This window comes from Euleptes europaea, chromosome 10, assembly GCF_029931775.1.
Source record: "Euleptes europaea isolate rEulEur1 chromosome 10, rEulEur1.hap1, whole genome shotgun sequence".
Taxonomy (NCBI): Eukaryota; Metazoa; Chordata; class Lepidosauria; order Squamata; family Sphaerodactylidae; genus Euleptes; species Euleptes europaea.
Genome location: NC_079321.1, coordinates 6,993,853 through 7,013,982, shown reverse-complemented (window position 1 = coordinate 7,013,982; position 20,130 = coordinate 6,993,853). Strand labels below are relative to the sequence as shown.

The 20,130-nt window shown below is 43.5% G+C and overlaps 1 protein-coding gene across 1 annotated transcript in view; it reads right to left on the bottom strand.

Annotated features, from left to right (window-relative positions):
* WDPCP (WD repeat containing planar cell polarity effector) overlaps window positions 1-20,130 on the bottom strand; it is a 146,258-nt gene that overhangs the window by 40,532 nt on the left and 85,596 nt on the right. Inside the window, exon 12 of the mRNA XM_056856807.1 lies at window positions 11,700-11,802. Within this exon, the coding sequence (XP_056712785.1) occupies window positions 11,700-11,802 (103 nt within the window). The remainder of the gene's footprint in view (window positions 1-11,699; window positions 11,803-20,130) is intronic.

Below are 20,130 nucleotides of genomic sequence, written 5' to 3'. Positions count from 1 at the left end.
GTTTACATCACATTCTGCAGCAGGCAGGGCTGTGAGACAGCAGGGGAAAAGGTTAAAAATGTTACGGTTCCAAAAGGAACGTTCGCATTATGGTATGCACAGCGTTGCTCAGCTCTCCGGAGAACCGCTCGCCTTTGATGTGCTCATAATTATGAGGGGCTTAAGCTGCCAAGCGGTGGAATGCATAGATCAAAACTGACGACATGACATAGCAAAGGAAGGCAGAGGCAGGTGGAGTTTGACACGGCCGTGGTATACAGTCGGGCCACACATGTGGCACAAAAGGTCATGCTTACCCAAAAGTAAAGTTGTCAAAACTCAATCAAAAACGAAGGTGCACAGAAAATCATATTTTTATGATGGTTAAGGAAAAAAATGTCCCCCCCCCCACAAAAAAACACAAAACTGTTTGAAGGAGATGAGCTAGGGCAGGGGTCCCCCACGTTTTTCAGCCTGCGGGCACCTTTGGAATTCTGACACTGGATGGCAGGTGCAACAACAAAATGGCTGCCACAGAAGGCGGAGTCAACCAGTCTCAAGGAATGAGGACATGCATAACTCTAAGAGTAGTTCTTCAACATTTCAGGCAGAAGCTCTGTTCAATAGGTTATCTTTAAAAACAAACAATGTTGCCTGAAAATGTTTTCTTGCATGCACGCAGCTTGTCTTTAGTGATACAGTGAAGATGGCAGCTGCTGCCAAAGCAACTTTTAAAAAACCTGCACAGCCAATTAGATGTCCAATGGCTGATCAGAAGCCCTGCTGTGCAAAAAGCCACACCTGGCCCTGCCCAAGGGCGCCACGTTGGAAACCCCTGTCTCATACAGAAGATATTTACTGCAGTTCTGTATGAATGAAACACATCTGTATAGAAAGCATTTATGTGGTTTACACACATTAAGCTAGCTGGAGAAAGAAATTACAGAAATCTAACCAAAAAAAATCTATTTTATTGCAGATATCATGAGTGAAACATGACATTATTTTAAGAATCCAGGCTTCACTTAGGATCTATAAATGGTTAGCTATCATTTTTAGTCCCTCCCCTCCAAGCTAGGACAAAAAGCTCTAACGTTTTTCATGTCAACTGGGCCGCTGAGCAAATCAGCCCCGTAGGGTTTTTCGTCACACTGCAACTGTCACATCCCTAAATTAATTTTATTAGGGGGCCTTTGTTACAGATGTTGCCAAAACTCAAAAACGCCACCCATTTACAACTAAATTCCTTTACAAAAAGACGGGGCTCTACAGTGGGCTTTTGCATGGTGAAGCTTTTATTGGACTGTCTTGTCAAAACATGAATCCCTTTGGGGGGAAAGCCATTGATCAGAGAGTTAAAATAATTTCATCTCGCGGTGACCTAATGCAATTTGTTGAAGGCTGGCCTTGGGAAACTTTCTGACACTTATGACATGGGCTTTTCACTGGGCATTCATCACACAGTCATGACTGAATGGCTGAATTCTTCACCTCTGCGAGGCTTCATGAGCAGCAGCATATCTTCAAACACTGTGCCATGCTAGTTTCCATGTGCAGCCGTTTCCTCTGATTTTGCTCTACCTTTTAAGGAGTCTCAAAGCAGCTTAAAATCGCCTTCCCTCCCCCTCCCCACAACAGCCACCTTGTGAGGCAACCCGGTTCACCAGATTAGAGTCAGCCATTTTTAACCACGGCACCACGCACAGTACCCGTCTTTCTCAGATGTCTGCTACCACCTTTCACCATAAGAATAGAAGAATTGCTGAACCGGATGAATCCAAAGGCCTATCTCTGAGGCAAGCTAACCAGATGCTTCTGAGGACTCACAAGCAGACCCGGGAGGTTATGACCACCCCCAGTGCCTTCTTTGAACACATGAACACATGAAGCTGCCTTCTACTGAGTCAGACCCTTGGTCCATCAAAGTTAGTATTGTCTACCCAGACTGGCAGTGGCGCTCCGGGGTCTCAGGCAGAAGGTCTTTCACATCTGCCTAGTACCTTGAACTGGAGATGCCAAGGATTGAACCTGGGACCTTCTGCATGCCAAGCAGATGCTCTACCACTGAGCCATGGCTCCTCCCTATTTATTTATTTAGATACATCTGGGTGTGGAAACTGCCATCAAGTTCCAGCCAACTTGTGGTGACTGCGTAGGGCTTTCAAGACAAGAGATGAAAAGAGGCATTGCCTGCTTCCGCCTAGTGATCCTGGACTTCCAAATACTAACCAGGGCCAACCCTGCTTAGCTTCCGAGATCTGGTAAGACTGGGCTAGCCTGGGCCATCCAGGTCAGGGCTAGATACATATACTTATCACCTTTCTGCCATTGTATTCAGGGCAGAATCATATGGAATCATAGAGTTGGAAGGGACCACCAGGATCATCTGGTCAACCCCCTGCACAATGCAGGAAATTCACAACTATCTCCCCCCACAAACCCCCAGTAACCCCTACTCCATGCCCAGAAGATGGCCAAGATGCCCTCCCTCTCATCATCTGCTTAAGGTGAATGAATCAGCATTGCTGACAGATGGTCATCTAACCTCTTCTTAAAAATCTCCAGGGAAGGAGTGCTTACCACCTCCCGAGGAAGCCTGTTCCACTGAGGAACCGCTCTAACAGTTAGAAAAACCTTCCTAATGTCTAGACGCAAACTCTTTTGATTTAATTTCAACCCGTTGGTTCTGGTCCGACCTTCTGGGGCAACAGAAAACAACTCGGCACCTTCCTCTATATGACAGCCCTTCAAGTATTTGAAGATTGTTATCATATCCCCTCTCAGTCTTCTCCTCTTCAGGCTAAACCTGCCCAGCTCCTTCAGCCTTTCCTCATAGGACTTGGTCTCCAGACTCTTCACCATCTTTGCTGCCCTTCTCTGGACACGTTCCAGCTTGTCTACATCCTTCTTAAACTGCGGTGCCCAAAACTGAACACAATACTCTAGGTCACTGGTTCCCAACCAGGGGTCCGTGGACCCCCAGGGGTCCGCGAGAACTAAATTAAGGTCAGCGAAACAAAGTTATAAACCCATAATAAATTAATATTTTTAATTAAAAGTTCTCTATTGTAAAAAATATATTCAAATATTATTCTAAGTTTAATGTTTAACTAACAGTTATGATTACAGTTTATTTTCAAATTCTCTGAATTTTTATTTTGAACCTTGGGGTCCCTGCACCGAACAAAAAAGTCCTAGTGGTCCCTGGTCAAAAAAAGGTTGGGAACCACTGCTCTAGGTGAAGTCTAACCAGTGCTGAGTAAAGTGATACCATCACTTTGCGTGATCTGGATCCTATACATCTGTGGATACAGCCCAAGATCGCTGGGCCGTATCAACAGAATGGGAGACCTCCAAGGAATACCAGGGTCCTGACACGGAGGCAGGCAATGGCAAACCACCTCCGAATGTCTCTTGCCTTGAAAACCCTATAGGAGGTTGCCAAAAGTCAGCTATGGCATGATGGTAAAAAACAAACAAACCAGGAAGTCACCATAACCTAGGCACAATTCCTTCCACATGCAACAGAAGTACACATTTTGCCTACAGGATTGCTGTGAGCTTGGATGGTTAAGGTGCTTTGCACACGCAAAAGTACTACATAAAACTTTTTTACTTATGGTAATGCTTCATGGCCATCTGTCAACAATTTGAAAGAGAATGAGGGTGAACAAAGGACCGTGGCATTAAACTTCCCCAGATTTTTTTAAAAGGGTTATTTTGATCTCATAATGCCACAAGATGCACTCACGTGGGATTTCAAACATAAAAAGCCCTTTGAGAGTGTGGCCGCTTAAAAAGCTTTTATCGAATTAAATCATAACGATGTTCGTTTATGCCCAGACAGGGAAAAGATAGCAAGGAAACCAGCTGAATCCCACTCCCTTCAAAACCTCATGTCAAACTAACAGTTCTCTGATCTCCTGAAGTCAAGAGGAATGACAAGGGTCACCAGGCCTTCTCGGCCCTGATTTTAATTTGGCAGCGAATCTTTTAATTTCTCATTTTGCTCGATACAAACTTGGCCCATGTGAGGAGCTCAAAGGGGCCGTGGCTCAGTGGCAGAGCCTCTGCTTGGCATGCGGAAGGTCCCAGGTTCAATCCCTGGAATCTCCAGTTAAAGGGACTAGGCAAGCAGGTGCTATGAAAGACCCCTGCCTCAGACCCTGGAGAGCCGCTGCTGGTCTGAGTAGACAATACTGACTTTGATGGACAAAGGGTCTGGTTCACTATAAGGCAGCTTCATGTGTTCATGTGATATAGAACGTCTGAGTTTGAAAAAAAAATTGGATGTGCGACACTATTGACTGGTGCTTTACCACATGTCTCACTGATGGTTCTTCCACTCGGGTTTCAGAGTACGGTTGGGGGGGCATGTAATGTTGCACCCTTGCTGAAGCTAAGCAAGTCTGATTAGTGCCAGGATGGGAAGCTTCTGGGGAATCCTGTGTAAGATGTGAGTTCGATAATGGAAGAAAGGTGGGATAGAGATGCAAGAAAATAAACAAATGAATACAAGTGGAGAACCAAAAGGTGGGTGGCCAAGGTTGGATGGAGAAGGTAAAATGATATAATAGAGAAATATTTTTATTTTAAGGCGATTATATCAGGGTTAAAAACACTAAAAATAATAAAACAAGGCACAATGGCAACTCTTACTGGTTGATAGACTTAAACCACTCACCATACGCATTTCGGCCAACAGGCCTTCATCAGTGGTCAAATAAAAACCCATACTATGTACACACAAGTAATATGCAAATGTATATAGATATATAAGATAACTTTATACCAGCCCAGGCATGTGTGTGGGGTGTGTGAACAGATGGCAAATTAGTCTCAGTTCAGTATAAGCCAATTGTATGATTCTTAATAGAGGTGTTTAGGATAACTTACATAATAAATTTCAAATTAGAAAGCTCTCTCCTATGCCCTCAAATTAGAAAGCCCTCTTGTGCCCACACAACCAGAGGAAGTTCAAATGTTGGTGATGAGTATTTTTTAAAAATACACTGGAAAAGTGTGTGTGTGTGTGTGTGTGTGTGTGTGTGAGAGAGAGAGAGAGAGAGAGAGAGAGAGAGAGAGAATAAAACCAACACTGTGGAGTCAACTGGAACCAAAATGTTATTTTAATCTGTACAGCCCATTAGAACGCCAACGGCCAATCAGAAGCTGTGCTAGGCCAGAGCCCCACCTGGCTCACCCACTTTTTGGTAGGGTGCCAGTGAGTGCCATTATACATGGGCAACACCATGTTGGGGAACCATTGGTTAAAATGACATGTTCTTTGTTTTATGAGACTAATTAATGAATTCTGTATTAGCACGCACACAAAACGTTGAACGAGGAAGATCATGTCATGTTTCTACCTATATCTTCACCTAGACCTCCTGTCAGAAATATGGATAATGATGATGCCTATGCTCTATCCTGAATGAGCTTGCAAGTGATGCTGGGCACCTGCTATTTTACAGCATTATTTAATCATAAAGACCACCCAATGAGAACGGGATTGATTGTAAGTTCCACATCCCCTTTGTTGGCTTCCATAACAAATGAAAAGAGGTGGATGGTCCCTACATTGGCTTTTTCTTTGCATATAAAACATATAGTCCTTCAAACATCTAGGGCATGCAATCTTCTCTCCTTTTCATCTTCGGCATCAGGGGAAAAAACAGGTAAGACATTATCCTGGTTAGTGTGAAACTGAGAAAACACTTTGGGTAGATTCTCTAAACTAGGGTGCAAAGGGTCTTTATGAACCTTGAGAAAAGAAAGATCATGCCACATTGCTCTTAATTCACTCACTCAGAGTGCAGATGTAACCACAACTAAAACACAATTTGACCATATGAAGAGACAGCAAATGTGCCACCAGATGCTTCAAAGGCTTCAACATTAATCTCCAAAGCGCTAATGAAAAACTTCATGGAGGTACCTGCTGGTGGATACATATTCATGAAACTCTTCAGAAATGTTTAGATTCAACTTGAGCAAACGTTCCCTTTTATTGGTTCATGAAAAGCTGCAGTCACAGCTAATGGATCTTCAGTAAAGTAAACCAATCTCCTTCAAATGAATAGATAGTCAAAAGTATGTCCCAGCCTACACTTCATCAGACTGAAACTCATTGCTTGAACTCTTCAGTTGGGGGGAGGAGGAGGAGGAGGAGAAGAAGAAGAAGAAAAGAAGAAGAAGAGCTGGTTTTTATACCCCACTTTTCTCCACTAAAAGGAATTTCAAAGCAGCTTACAATCATCTTCCCTCCCCCCACAACCGGCACCTTGTGAGGTAGGTAAGGCTGAGAAAGTTCTGAGAGAACTGTGACTGGCCCAAGGTCACCCAGCTGGCTTCATGTGGAGGAGCGGAGATTCAATCCTGGTTCACCAGATTAGAGTCTGCCACTCATGTGGAGGAGCGGGGAAGGTTCTCCAGACTAGAGTCTCCTGCTCTTAACCACTACACCACGCTGACTCTCCAGGAATTTCTAGTTGGGAGCTTCCCAGCTTTCCCTATTATAGCTCTTAGAGAACTCTCATTTACAACCAGATATTCCAAACTGTGAGATTTGGCACATTGTGGTGTAACGCATGACTGCAACATATGTGTTCTTCGTTCTGTGGCAAGTGAATACGTTTGACCTCTGACATCATCGTTGTAAACCATGTCTCTCTTAGCCCCAAAGGGGCAATTAAAAATTAAAACTACCTCATTTAGGAGTCAGAATAGGGATTGAGACGCACTAATTCTAATTGGTTCTTTGAACAGCAATATGTTTACTTCCTGCACAAGCTGTTCGGGGATTGACCGATTCGACTAGAAAGAGGCATATCTTCTGGGACTGATAGAAACTCCAAAAAGTAACCCTTTGCTACAATGGCGCCACAGATCTGAAGTAGCTGTTTCCCACTGGTTCCTGAAGTCTCTCTATCTCTGTTTGAAACAATGCCAGTTTTGGAGAGCGCCGGTTTGCTGTCGATTTTGACCTTGTTTGGATATCTCTAGGGCAGAGGTTCTCAAACTGTGCTCCGCGAAACACCTCCTAGTGCTCCATGAAGAGATTGCAAAGAAAAATACTACTGTCATTCGGTTTAGTATATATGTGCTAGGTGAAAATTAGTGCTCCGTTGACTATCTCCTGAAAAGTGCTCCATGATTCAAAAAGTTTGGGAAACTCTGCTCTAGGGCAACCATTTCATACATTTTAGCTTTTCTATTTGACATCAGTTGGAATAGTTTATATTTCCTTAGCCTGCTGCAAATGAATTGCTTTAGGAATTGGGGTTGCCTCCTTCATCTTCTCCAGTACTGATATATCAGCTTCCTCTCCTATGTTGATGGAGAAGATGAAGATTCCAGAATGCTCTGGGGGGTTTTAGGATTCCAAATACGAGCTCAGTTGAGGCTGCGATGGGAGCATGGAGTGTGAAGCTCCTTGAAGCTATTGACGAGGTTGTTGCTTGTCAGTTTCTCTCGCCCGTGGGGCAGAACTTATCCTCCTGGTTTAGCATGGAGTTGGATGACCCGAAGAGGGCCTGAAGATGTCTAGAATGATGCTGGGGAAGAACTTGTGTGGAATCTGACAGATCATTCTATAGACCCCACTGGAAGGCCTATGAAGGGGTGACAGCCGCAAAGAAATGCTATTTCTCTGCTACAACTGCATCAGCTAGTTTACAACCATCCCATCTGTTAAAGGTAGCTCTGCATCTGCTCACTCAGAAATCAGAGCGGTTATGGTTTCAGGGATAATTAGTTGTGATGAACATACGAACACATGAAGCTGCCTTATACCGAATCAGACCCTCGGTCTGTTGAAGTCAGTATTGTCTACTCAGACAGGCAGCAGCTCTCCAGGGACTCACATCACCTACCTGCCTAGTCCCTTTAACTGGAGATGCCGGGGATCGAACCTGAGACCTTCTGCATGCCAAGCAGATGCTCTACCACTGAGCTACAGCCCTTGCAAAGTTTTTTCCTGATAAAAATACGGAGAATTCGCTCTGATCTGCATACCTGTTATAACACAGGTTCACCAGAAGAAATGCCTAATATACTGCCTAGACCATTTTGACCCAGTTTTGAGGATAGATCCTGGGATCCTGGGATCTGTGAAGGCCACTAGTTGAGCCCTTGATCCTTGCCCATCCTGGTTGCTAAAATCATGTAAGAATCACATCAACGAGCCCTTAGTATCTATTATAAACCAATCACTAACCCAGGCCACCTTCCTTTGGCCACTCAAAGAGGTAGTTCCGACCACTACAAAAAAAAATTGCTACAGAAAAATGATGTCGCCAGTTATCGCCAAGTCTCTTAACTGTCTTTTCTAGAGATTGAGAGAGCAGTAGTGGACCAGTTCCAGGTCTTCTTGGATAATTTATCTGCTCTGGACCTTTTTCAGTTTGACTTCAGGCTGGCGATGGGACAGAGATGACCTGTTGGCTTTAGCTGATGACCTCCATATGAATATGGATAAGGGAGGGCACTCTTCTTTTCCGGTACACATGATGGAGGATGGTTAAAACTGCAAAAAGAAAGGGGGGGGAAGCACCTCACAGCGGAGTTCTAGAAAGTTCTTTCAGAGGGTAGCCATGTTGGTCTGCAGTAGAACAGGTAGATTCGAGTCCAGTAGCGCCTTAGAGACCAACCAGATTTTTGGGGTATAAGCTTTCGAGAGTCTGGTGAGGGGAGCTTTGACTCAAGAGCTCACACCCTGAAAATCTTTCTGGTCTCTAAGGTGCTACTGGACTCGAATCTAGCTGTTCTAGAAATTTCTGCAGCTGGCCTGAACATGAGCAGTCGACAGTGTGGGACTGGAAGGCAGACACAATGGGGAACTGGGAAAATGCTATATAGATTACTATATATTCAAACTATATTCAAACTAGTATGCATCTTATTCATCAATTTAGCCCCAAATTAGATTGCTCAGATCAAAATAACACAGACACAGACTAATACTCATTTCCATCTTCAACTGAAGAACATTGTTTTCCTTTTGTCCTGCGTGACAAATGGCAAAACAGGTATGAGATATTTTTATCCATCACCTTTAAGAGACTCCTGCATTTAGTGAAGAAAAAAAGATATTTTAGCTAGAACAGTACAGAACTCACTTTCTGTCTGTTGTTGCTGGTTTTTTGTTTTTTGGCAGGTAACTTTTGACTGGAACTTTTTTTGTTTTCTCCCATAGAAGTAAACAACTATTTCTCTTAAAATCAACAGTACTAGAAGAAGAAGAAGCAGAGTTGATTTTTATATGATGACTTTCTCTACCACTTAAGGGAGAATCAAACTGGCTTACAATCACCTTCTCTTCCCCTCCCCACAACAGACACCCTGTAAGGGAGGTGGGGCTGAGAGCGCTCTAAGAGAGCTGTGACTAGCCCGAGGTCACCTAGCTGGTTTCATGCGTGGGAGTGGGGAAACAAATCCAGTTCACCAGATTAGCGTCCACCGCTCGTGTGGAGGAGTGGAGAATCAAACCCTGTTCTCCAGATCAGACCACTGCTCTTAACCACTATGCCACGCTGGCTCTACCACTGCACTTGTGCTTAAGATAACAATGCCTCTTTAACTTGACACAATCAACAGTGGGAAGAAAAGCAAACTGTTTTATGTTCCTGAGGTCTAAATCTCATTATGCATATTGTACTCGGTATGGATTCATGCACAAAATATATACGCCTCTTATCAAGTCTACATGCTATGTATTCATAGGGTTGCCAGGTCCCTCTTTGCCATTGGTGGGAGGTTTTGGGGATGGAGCCTGAGGAAGGCGGGGTTTGGGGAGGGGAGGAACTTCAATGCCATAGAATCTAATTGCCAAAGCGGCCATTTTCTCCAGGGAACTGATTTCTATCGGCTGGAGATCAGTTGTAATAGCAGATCTCCAGTTAGTATCTGGAGGTTTGCAAACTCATGCATTTGGCATATGCCTTTTAAAAAACATTCATGAATGAAAGTATTTTGTATTGGGCTACGTGTGCCAGAATATACAATTATGCAAATAAAAATTGGTTTTTGGTCACAAGCTCTCTATGGGTCCAGTCTTCCAAGCCTGCCTTACACATTTTCCTTAATGGCTCATGATCCATTAACTTCAGCACAATTATTTCAGAACCAGATTATGCAGTTTATTTTGGAAAGTATCCCTTAGCAAATCCCATTGGTTCAATGAAGTGTGCTCTCTTGATCTCTGTCAAAACCTGCTGAGAGTGAACACGACTTTAAAACATTGCTTTTTCATAGACTTTATGGCATCAACATAATTTACAGGATCTTGTTCCTTATTTAATCCTGATCCTCCTTTTCCCCATGAGGTATTCTGGTTTGTGTGTCTGTTAAGTGCCGTCAAGTTGCTTCTGACTCACAGCGACCCTATGAATCAATGTGCTCCAAAATGTCCCATCCTTAACAGCCTTGCTCAGGTCTTGCAAATTGAGGGCTGTGGCTTCCTTTATAGAGTTGATCCATCTCTTGTTGGGTCTTCCTCTTTTCCTGCTGCCTTTGATTTTTCCTACCATGATTGTCTTTTCCTGTGTCTCTTGTCTTCTCATAATGTGGCCAAAGTATGACAGCCTCAGTTTAGTCATTTTAGCTTCTAGGGTCAGTTCAGGCTTGATTTGATCTATAACCCATTCATTTGCTTTTTTGGCAACCCACAGTATCCGTAACACTCTCCTCCAACACCACATTTCAAAGGAATCTACTTTCTTCCTCTCAGCTTTCTTCATTGTCCAGCTTTCACACTCATATATAGTAATGGGAAATACGATGGCATGAATTAACTTGATCTTAATTGCCAGTGACATATCCTTACACTTAAGAATCTTTTCTAGCTCCTTCATGGCTGCCTTTCCCTGTCTCAATCTCCTTCTGATTTCTTGGCTGCAGTCTCCCATTTGGTTGATGATGGAGCCAAAGAATAGAAAGTCTTGAACAATTTCAATTTCCTCATTGTCAGCCTTAAAGTTGAGTAATTCTCCTGTAGTCATTACTTTTGGCTTCTTCATGGTCACCTGTAGTCCTGCTTTGGCACTTTCTCCTTTAACTTTCAGCAATAGTCGTTTCAAGTCTTCGCTATTTTCTCCCAGTAATGTAATATCATCGCCATATCTTAAATTGTTAATGTACTTCCCCCCAATTTTCACTCCACCTTCATCTAAATCTAATCCAGCTTTCCTAATGATATGTTCTGCATACAGATTGAAGAGGTAGGGAGATAAAATGCATCCTTGTCTAACACCTTTGCCAATTGGAAACCATTTTGTTTCTCCATATTCTGTCCTAACCGTGGCCTCTTGTCCAGAGTACAGGTTGCGCATCAAAACGATCAGATGTAGTGGCACACCCATTTCCTTTAAAACCAGCCATAGCTTTTCGTGATCCACACTGTCAAAAGCTTTGCTGTAATCTATGAAACACAAGCTGATTTTCCTCTGAAATTCTCTCATATGCTCCAGTTGCCAACGTAAAATTCTGGTTTACGCCGGAGCTTTTACACCATTACCGCTCTCACTTCTGTATCTAAAAGAGCGGTTTCTGTAAAACTAGCCAGATCAAGATGCCGTTATTGTTCCTCCACCCAAAAAACACCCCACAAAACAATTCCAATTAACCAATAACACTGCTACAAGGATAACATGACACCCATACAAGAACTAGTATTGATTAAAACAAAAAAAGCCATTTTTAAAAACAGCATTAATTCTTACCGACTCCAGTAGTTATTGATTCTGTGTCAATGGCGTTGGCTTTTTTCTTTGCCACTTCAGCTAGCGCCCATTCACCCTTATCTAGAGCAAAGTAATGGATGTCCTTTAGAAATAAAGCAAAATAAAAGATTAATCTAAAACGAATCTCGGGCGGCTAACAAAGGAGAATTTGACAGGGGAAAAAAGGTTCCTTCATTGCTTAGATCAGAAATGCAGATGGAAGCGATGAGACTATATTTATAATTTTCTCAGTGTTATTCTTTTGAAATGCGGGCTGATTATTCTATTTGTACTTCTGCGCTGGTGCTTAACATTGAATAAGGTGCTGCTAACCAACAATGGAGCGAACAGAGCTCTCAACCCTGGCGTATAACTAAACTCTTAATGGGCCCTTTATGCTTTCTGTGGTGTGGCAGAACGAAGGCAAAGCTTAGCAGAATTCTCCTTCACAAGTGGGAGGGAGAAGCAGAAGGGTAATACAGTGAGGCTAAATATGTGGCTGAACCCAAAGTCCCAAAGACAGGATAGGGTGTGTATGTGCCTCTAGGAAGCCCACAAACAAGACAACTGCAGCAGCATTATCCTGCCTGTGTTCCATGACTAGCATCAATTTTTACTAGTAGCCATGAATACCCCCTTCTCCATGAACATGTCTACTCCCCTCTTAAAGCTGGCAGCCATCACCACATCCTGGGGCAGGGAGTTCCACAGATTCACAGATTGTGAATAAATACTTCCTTTTATCTGTTTTGAATCTCTCACCCTCCAGCTTCAGCAGATGACCCTGGATTCTGGTATTATGAAAGAGGGAGAAAAGCTTCTCCCTGTCCACTCTCTCCACACCATGCATCATTTTATAGACGTCTATCATGTCTCCCCTTAACCGCCTTCTTTCCAAGCTAAACAGCCCTAAGCCCTAAACAGCCCTAAGCACTATGCTCCTCATAGGGTAGTTGCTCTAGCCCCCTGATCATTTTAGTTGCTCTTTTCTGCACCTTCTCAAGCTCTACAAAATCCTTTTTTAGGTTTGGTGACAAGAACTGTACAGTACCCCTTATGTCTAAGAGACTACAGGCTTTTTTATTGACCCTGCTGCTTCTTTCTTTTTGTGGGAGGGCAGAAGACAAGATGCAGCTTTATTAGGAAGCCAGTTTTATAAGCCACTGTAATCTGATCACATAAAGAAATCTTTATTATCAGATATGTCACATATGTTGCAGGTGATTGTCTGAACCTACTCCCTAGGGTGATGTCCTCCTCTATTTAACATATATGCAGATATATTTTGTGGGTAGTTCTGCCTCATTTTTCCAATCATCATAAAAGAAGAATGCTCACTAGACCACAAAGTTTGGCTTGCTGTGGAAAGTAGGTTTGCCAACCTCCAGGTAATACAAATCAAAAATAAAGGGAAAGAACTGCTGACCACGCAAGTTTGGAAAAAAAATAACAGCAATTCAGGCTATTATCCAATAGTGCCAAGAAATATATTCACATTCAAGAATCACATGCCATTGTATATATCAATGACAAAAATTGCATACACAAACATGCATACACAAACAACTGAAACCAATTCCAAACTGATCACAATTTGAGCACGTCAAGTCCTTGTAATTGACTGCGTCCTTATCTGACTCTGATAGTCAGTGAACCACTTGTATTCAATTTGTAGCTAATATCACAATTGAGTATAATCTGCCAAGTCCATCTAAATTTCTTCTTTTCTTTACAGGGTTCCGGTATCCACCTGTTTCGATATTTCTTCCTGATGGACTGTATATGGAAGCTGACCACAATCTTGCTGGTTCCTCCCACTATGAACTCTTATGTTCCCACTCAGGTCCAGGTTGGGAAATTCCTGGAGAGTTGGGGATGGACCCTGAGGAGAACAGGGACCTCAGCGAGGTACAATGCCAAAGAGTCCACCCTCCAAAGCATCCATTTTCTCCAGAAGAACTGGTCTCTGTAATCTGGAGATGAGCTGTAATTCTGGGGGGTCCCCAGGTCCCACATGGAGGCTGGCATCCCTATCAGTACTACTGGACTGATCAGACATTTTCATCCAATTCAGTAATTCAATCATTGTCTTCTTCTCATGGTACCATTCCAAGCCTGTTGGTCTTATTTTGTTTTAGAATCCATTTCTTGCAGCTGCTGGAAACCTGGGTCTGATTCTTTAAAAATATAACGTGCAGTTTGGCTCCCAGTTAGCTTTAGAGCCAAGCAGAGATTTGCATCTAGGTTTTCCAAGTCTTGATTCCACAGTTTAACCACTACATTAGAGTAGAATGTGTTTTGTTGGCGTACTTGGACTTTAATTAAGAGCGCTCACGCCTTTCAACATCAAATGTCTTCCCTCCCTGGCTCTGCACTACAAGTTTCCAAGATCTTGCATGTGATCTTAAAACAAATGAAGTCAGAGGACAAAGAGAGAAAGACAGAAGCCCAGTGTTAGAAGATTTTGGTAAGTCAAGCTATCTGAATTGCATTAAAAAAAAATAGGAAAGATTCTTTTGCTTCCAATGTGTTATCTGTGAAGCCTCAATCAGTGGATTTGTTCCAGGTGGCAAATGGGCTTCTTAATCCAGGCAGTCTTCACTTGGCTGCTGATGCAAGTCCCTCCAGCTGTGAGAAAATTTCTGGCTTCTTTGCAGATAAAATCAATGAGATTTTGATTAAAATGTGTGTCTAGGTAAGGAAAAGCAATGCGCAATAGGAGAAACACCGAGCGCTCATCTGTTGGAGCGAAGAACTGATTGGCAGTGCATGCTTTCGGACCTCCATGCTTTCGGACTTCCATCCTGCCTGCCTTTGAGTTATTGGGGGTTCCAAGATGGACTTCAGCTACAACTTAAGGAAGGTGGGGGGCTCCATTCCCATCTTTCTTCCCTCCAAAGAAGCACGCAGTGGGCCACAGTGGGGCATAGACCCACTTCTTGATGACAAAGGCCAGAAAATTGTGGCTTGGTACTAGGGTTGCCAACCTCCAGGTACTTAATCAGAAGAGGCTACAAGTGCTCAACAGGAAGGTAGAACTCAAGCAAAATTAGCACAAGCACAAGGGTCAAAATATCTGGCACATAAACTCCATACTTGGAATTATGCTGATGATCTGTATTGTCAAAAGACAACCATGCAACCGCAGTTGACATCAAACAAGATATATATGTAAGCACATACAATTAACATGGAACGCGAAGCGTTTAACATGTCAAAAAAGCAACGGAGCATTTAAAACGCAATGGGCTTCCGGTACATTTCCCATTTCATGAACGGCTTTGTCAAGCTTCAAATTCTTCCGTATGCTTGAGAATTCATTTAGACAAAGATGTACTTTCCTGGTAGCAGTGGATGAATGGCTGATCATCAGCATAATTCCAAGTGTGGAGTTTATGTGCCAGATATTTTGGCCCTTGTGCTTGTGCTAATTTTGCTTGAGTTCTTACCTCCAGGTACTAGCTGGAGATCTCCTGCTATTACAACTGACCTCCAGCAGATAGAGATCAGTTCCCGTGGAGAAAATGGCCGCTTTGGCAATTGGACTCTATGGCATTGAAGTCCCTCCCCTCCCCAAACCCCGCCTTCCTCAGGCTCCATCCCAAAAACCTCCCTCTGGTGGTGAAGAGGGACCTGGCAATCCTACTTGTTACCCATGTTTTTTAAAAAAATCTGATTACCTTTGTTGCTTTGAAGCAATTCAATTCCTTCTATGCCTTCGCAGTATTCCAAAGTTCCACTTTCCCCTTGGCTTGTACTCGGACCCCAGGTACGGTTGCCAGCTCCGGGTTGGGAAATACCTGGAGATTTTAGAGGTGGAGCCTGAGGAGGGGGGGCTTGGGGAGGGGCTTCAATGTGATACAATGCCATAGAGTCCACCTTCCAAAGCGGCCATTTTCTCCAGATGAACAGATCTCTGTGGCCTGGGTATCAGTTGTAATAGAGGGAGATCTCCAGCCACCACCTGGAGTCTGGCAACTCCAGCCACAGGCCAGGCCCTGATTATATGTGTTTATCTTTCCCCTGAAAAATCACCATAAAAGGACAATTTGGATTGGCTGACTGATGTAGGCCAAGTGCTGGAAGAAGGATGAAACTGGAGTGACGTGACCGGGAACACATGGGAGTCCTGTACATCACTACAGGTGGCTGCGGCTCAGTTTGTACAGCATCTGCTTGGCATGCAGAAGGTCCCAGGTTCAATCCCTGGCATCTCCAGTCAAAGAGACCAGGCAAGTAAGTGATGTGGAAGACCTCTGCCTGAGACCCTGGAGAGCCACTGCCAGTCCGAGTAGACAATACTGACCTTGATGGACCAAGGGTCTGATTCAGTATAAGGCAGCTTCATGTGTTCGTGTGTGTACAATCAGGGACTATTCTATAGGCCATTAATGCATGGTCTATTCTAGGAAGTGTTTGTCCCTCTTCTGTGGCGCCCATTTGGATCGCACATTCAAAAAATTGAACGCACGGACCAATAGAGAGGGCTGCTGGCGGTGCGGACTTCTGGTGGTGGGTGGAGGCGGGTGGCATGGCTCTGCGCGCGTCCAATGCACCATCCCAACAGAGATGAGGGGAAGCCGGCGGTGGGGAGGTGGGTGGAGCCGGCGGCATGGCTCCGCAGGCCTCCACCGCACCGTCCCAATGGAGATGGCAGAGTGACTGCGGCTCCCTCCTGGGAGAGGTGAGGGGAAGCCGGCACTGGTTGGAGGAGGAGAGTCAGGGAGTCGACCCAGAAGCTTATGCACCGGCAAGCTCTCGCGCTTGTAGCAGGGCTTGTGTAAAAGTCGGAATAACAGAGCTACTTGAAAACTCAGGGAATCTCTGGGATGGGCCGGGCCGAACATGCTGACCATGCGTGTTGTCAGAGTTAATTTGCACCATGCCCAGGAGGTTTCCGGACTAAACAGCCATGCGTTAATGAAAAAACCGAGAATCCCATAGCTCCCCAAAGGACCCCTCCCTTTTAAAAATTGCACCAGCTACCCCTATAAAAACACCTCACTTTCAAGTTCTTTCCTCTTTTAGTTGCTAGTAATTTATAACAGCAGTCGTAGTCTTTTTAGTGGTGTAAAAGCCAAGATTTACAAACCAAACAAAATAAAGCCTTTGAAAAAGATTTACAAGCATTTTGCTGTTAATTCTACCAACCAAGTCTCACCCAAGCACATGCAGTCATAACTGCAATGAACTTGTAAGAGGTGTTCTTAGCCTTCTAGGATGAAACAAAACAACAGCTTAAGAGAAAGAGTATAGAAGTGGCAAGGTTAAAAAAAAAGAATGTTGTTTTAATTTTTAAAAAGGCGAAAAAATCGCAAAGGCAAACAGCAACAGGGCATAAGAAACAACCTTGGAAGGGTCAAAGGAACGTGGGTTAAACAGGAAGACATAGAAGCTCCTCAGAATTCCAGTGGAGTGAATGCGCCTGTCTGAAATTAAAAGCAGGTGTGGCTTTAGAAGAATGCATGTCTTGGGGCAAACTAATAAGAATTTGCTATGAATATTGTACTTCCTCTGTCCATGGGCGAAAATGATTGTCAGAAAGGCGCCCGGGGCGGGTTCTTAAAAGGGTAAAGGTTTATACTGTCAGTTTAGCTAAGAGAATAGCAGAGAACCAGCCGATCTTGTTTTTGCACTAGGCAGAGGGCAGCTTTGTACCTTTTCACCTTACGCTCATTGTAGGTGAGGATGTACATATTAAACTGAAGACACTGACTTTACCTAATTGGCTGTTTACGGTAAAAATATTAGCAAAAGTGGAAAAATTCCCAACAAAGACTTATTTATAACATACCAATGCCATCCTATGCAGAGTTATAGAAGAAGAAGGAGTTGATTTTTATTTGCCAAGTTGCTTTACCACTTAAGGAAGAATCAAACCGGCTTACAATCACCTTCCCTACCCCTCCCCACAACAGACACCTTGGGAGGTAGGTGGGGCTGAGAGAGTTCAGAGAGATCTGTAACTAGCCCAAGGTCACCCAGCTGGCTTCATGTGGAGGAGTGGAGAAATCAAACCTGGTTCTCCAGATCAGAGTCCACCGCTCCACACCACCGCTCTTAACCACTACACCGCGCTGGCTCCAATATATATCAGGTCTACATCTACTGCTATCTATAACAATGTGTGGCTCAAAAACTGTCTACTCATTCATCAATAATGACTTCTTAGTTTCACGTTTCTATGATGCAAACTATGACATAAGGCATAAATAATATCAGGGACACTTGAAGCAGATTAGTTGTGTTTTCAAATACACTTGCTAAACTTTTTGTTTTGACGTTGGTTTTGAAATTTGAAATGTTTTTTGCTGGCGATGCTGCAAATGTCACTTTATTGAACACAATGAAAAAGAGCTTTACATCTCTAAAATTATAATGTTAAATGTATTTCTGTGCTAGTAGCGATTTATCACATGAAAACTAGTGACGTTTCAGTTTTCAATCTAACCGGGTTACTGTTTTCTTTTTTTTCCAGTGTTTGTTTTTATTATTTACCTTAGTCAGTCATGACCCAGACTGATTTCAAGTTATCAGATGCACGCTTATCTGTATAGAATATTTCTTGGCAAAATTCCAAGTAGTGTTCAGAATTTTGTTCTTTACCGATCAGGGCATCAGTAAAGATCTGACACTTTTATTAAAGTGTCTGTTCCATGGGTCTATCCCTACCTCTGATGGTGGAGTGGGTGCCCTTTTGAATTGTCAGCGGTTGAAGGCTGGGACATACTACAAAAGGATTTAAAACTAACAACCTTAACATAACCTGATCCTCGCTGTCATAAGCAGGATTAGCTGCAGCCCCCAATAAATGTAGGTGGTATTCATCCTGTTGTGTCCTTTTCTCTTGCATTTGAACTTTGTGGAAATTGACATCATTGTTCCATTTATATGTCATGGGATGCTTTTCAGAAAAAGACGATTTTTATTGTACTGTACTATTATTTTAGAGTGTGTTGCTCTTGATCCATACAGCTCCTTTAGGAGAAGGGTTATATTCTGTCCAGGATGCTTATTGCTACTGGCATCAATCTTTCAATTCCTCCTCCTCCTCCTCCTCCTCTCTGTACTATATGGGAGACCAAAACTGGCAGTGCTTGTGCATAGATGTACTACATCAGGGGTCCCCAAGGAGGAGAAGGAGAAGAAGAAGAATTGGTTTTTATATGCCAACTTTCTCTACCACTTAAGGAAGAATCAAACCGGCTTACAATAATCTTCCCTTCCTTCCCCACAACAGACACCCTAAGAGATAGGTGGTGCTGAAAGAGCTGTGACTAGCCCAAGGTCACCCAGTGTTTTCAGAGGCCTGTTTTATCTCAAATTTGAAAATGCGGGGAAAACGCGGGGAAACACAGGGAGAGAGCGAGGAACCTCTGACGGTCGGAAGTGGCGTGCATAATCAACACAAAGACCTGAAGTCATTGGAGGGGTGACAGTGAGCAAAACAGCCATGCATAAAAGAGCTCTGATGACCTATCAATGTGAAAAACTGCAGCTGTAGTTTCTCCTACTTCAGTTTTGGGTCAAACTAGATGAGATGCAGGAGACTTGTGATCAGATCTTCTGACAGTGCAATTTTTCTTAAAGGCATCCACAGATAAGGGTGGAAGGAGAACTGGAATGAATGCATTATGCATGGAGTGGTGGCAGCTAATCTTTCTCCTTAGTGGGGCAACCTTTGGGACATGTGACCCGTTAAGCAGAGAGAAAGGGTTACATCCTCTTTTCATAGCACTGTGAACCCAATCAGGTTGGTGGCCCACCATAAGAGCAATCTTATGCAGAGTAACTCCAGTCTAGGCCCATTGAAATCAATTTGGTTTAGACTGGAGAAACTTTTCTCCCTCTCTCATAATACCAAAACACGGGGTCATCTGGACCTCCAGCTGAAGCTGGAGGGTGAGAGATTCAAAACAGAGAAAAGGAAGTATTTCTTCATACAACAAATAGTTAAATGATGGAACTCCCTGCCCCAGGATGTGGTGATGGCTGCCAACTTTGAAGGCTTTAAGAGGGGAGTGGGCATGTTCATGGAGGAGGGGGCTATCCATGGCTACTAGTCAAAATGGATACTAGTCATGATGCATACCTATTTTCTCCAGTCTCAGAGGAGCAAGCCTATTATATGAGGTGCTGTGGAACACAGGCAGGACAATGCTGCTGCAGTCGTCTTGTTTGGGGGCTTCTTAGAGGCACCTAGTTGGCCACTGTGTGAAGAGACTGCTGAACTCGATGAACCTTGGTCTGATCCAGCATATATTCTTATGCATAGGATTGCACTGCATGCTAATTTTAAGAAAAACTGGGAAAATCCAATTTTGTCTGATTTGGCCTACACATCTCTATCCACCCCCCCCCCCCCCGGCAGTGTTATTAGGCAAAATAAGAGTTACTGCAAATTATTTCATATTGAAATGATATTTCAACT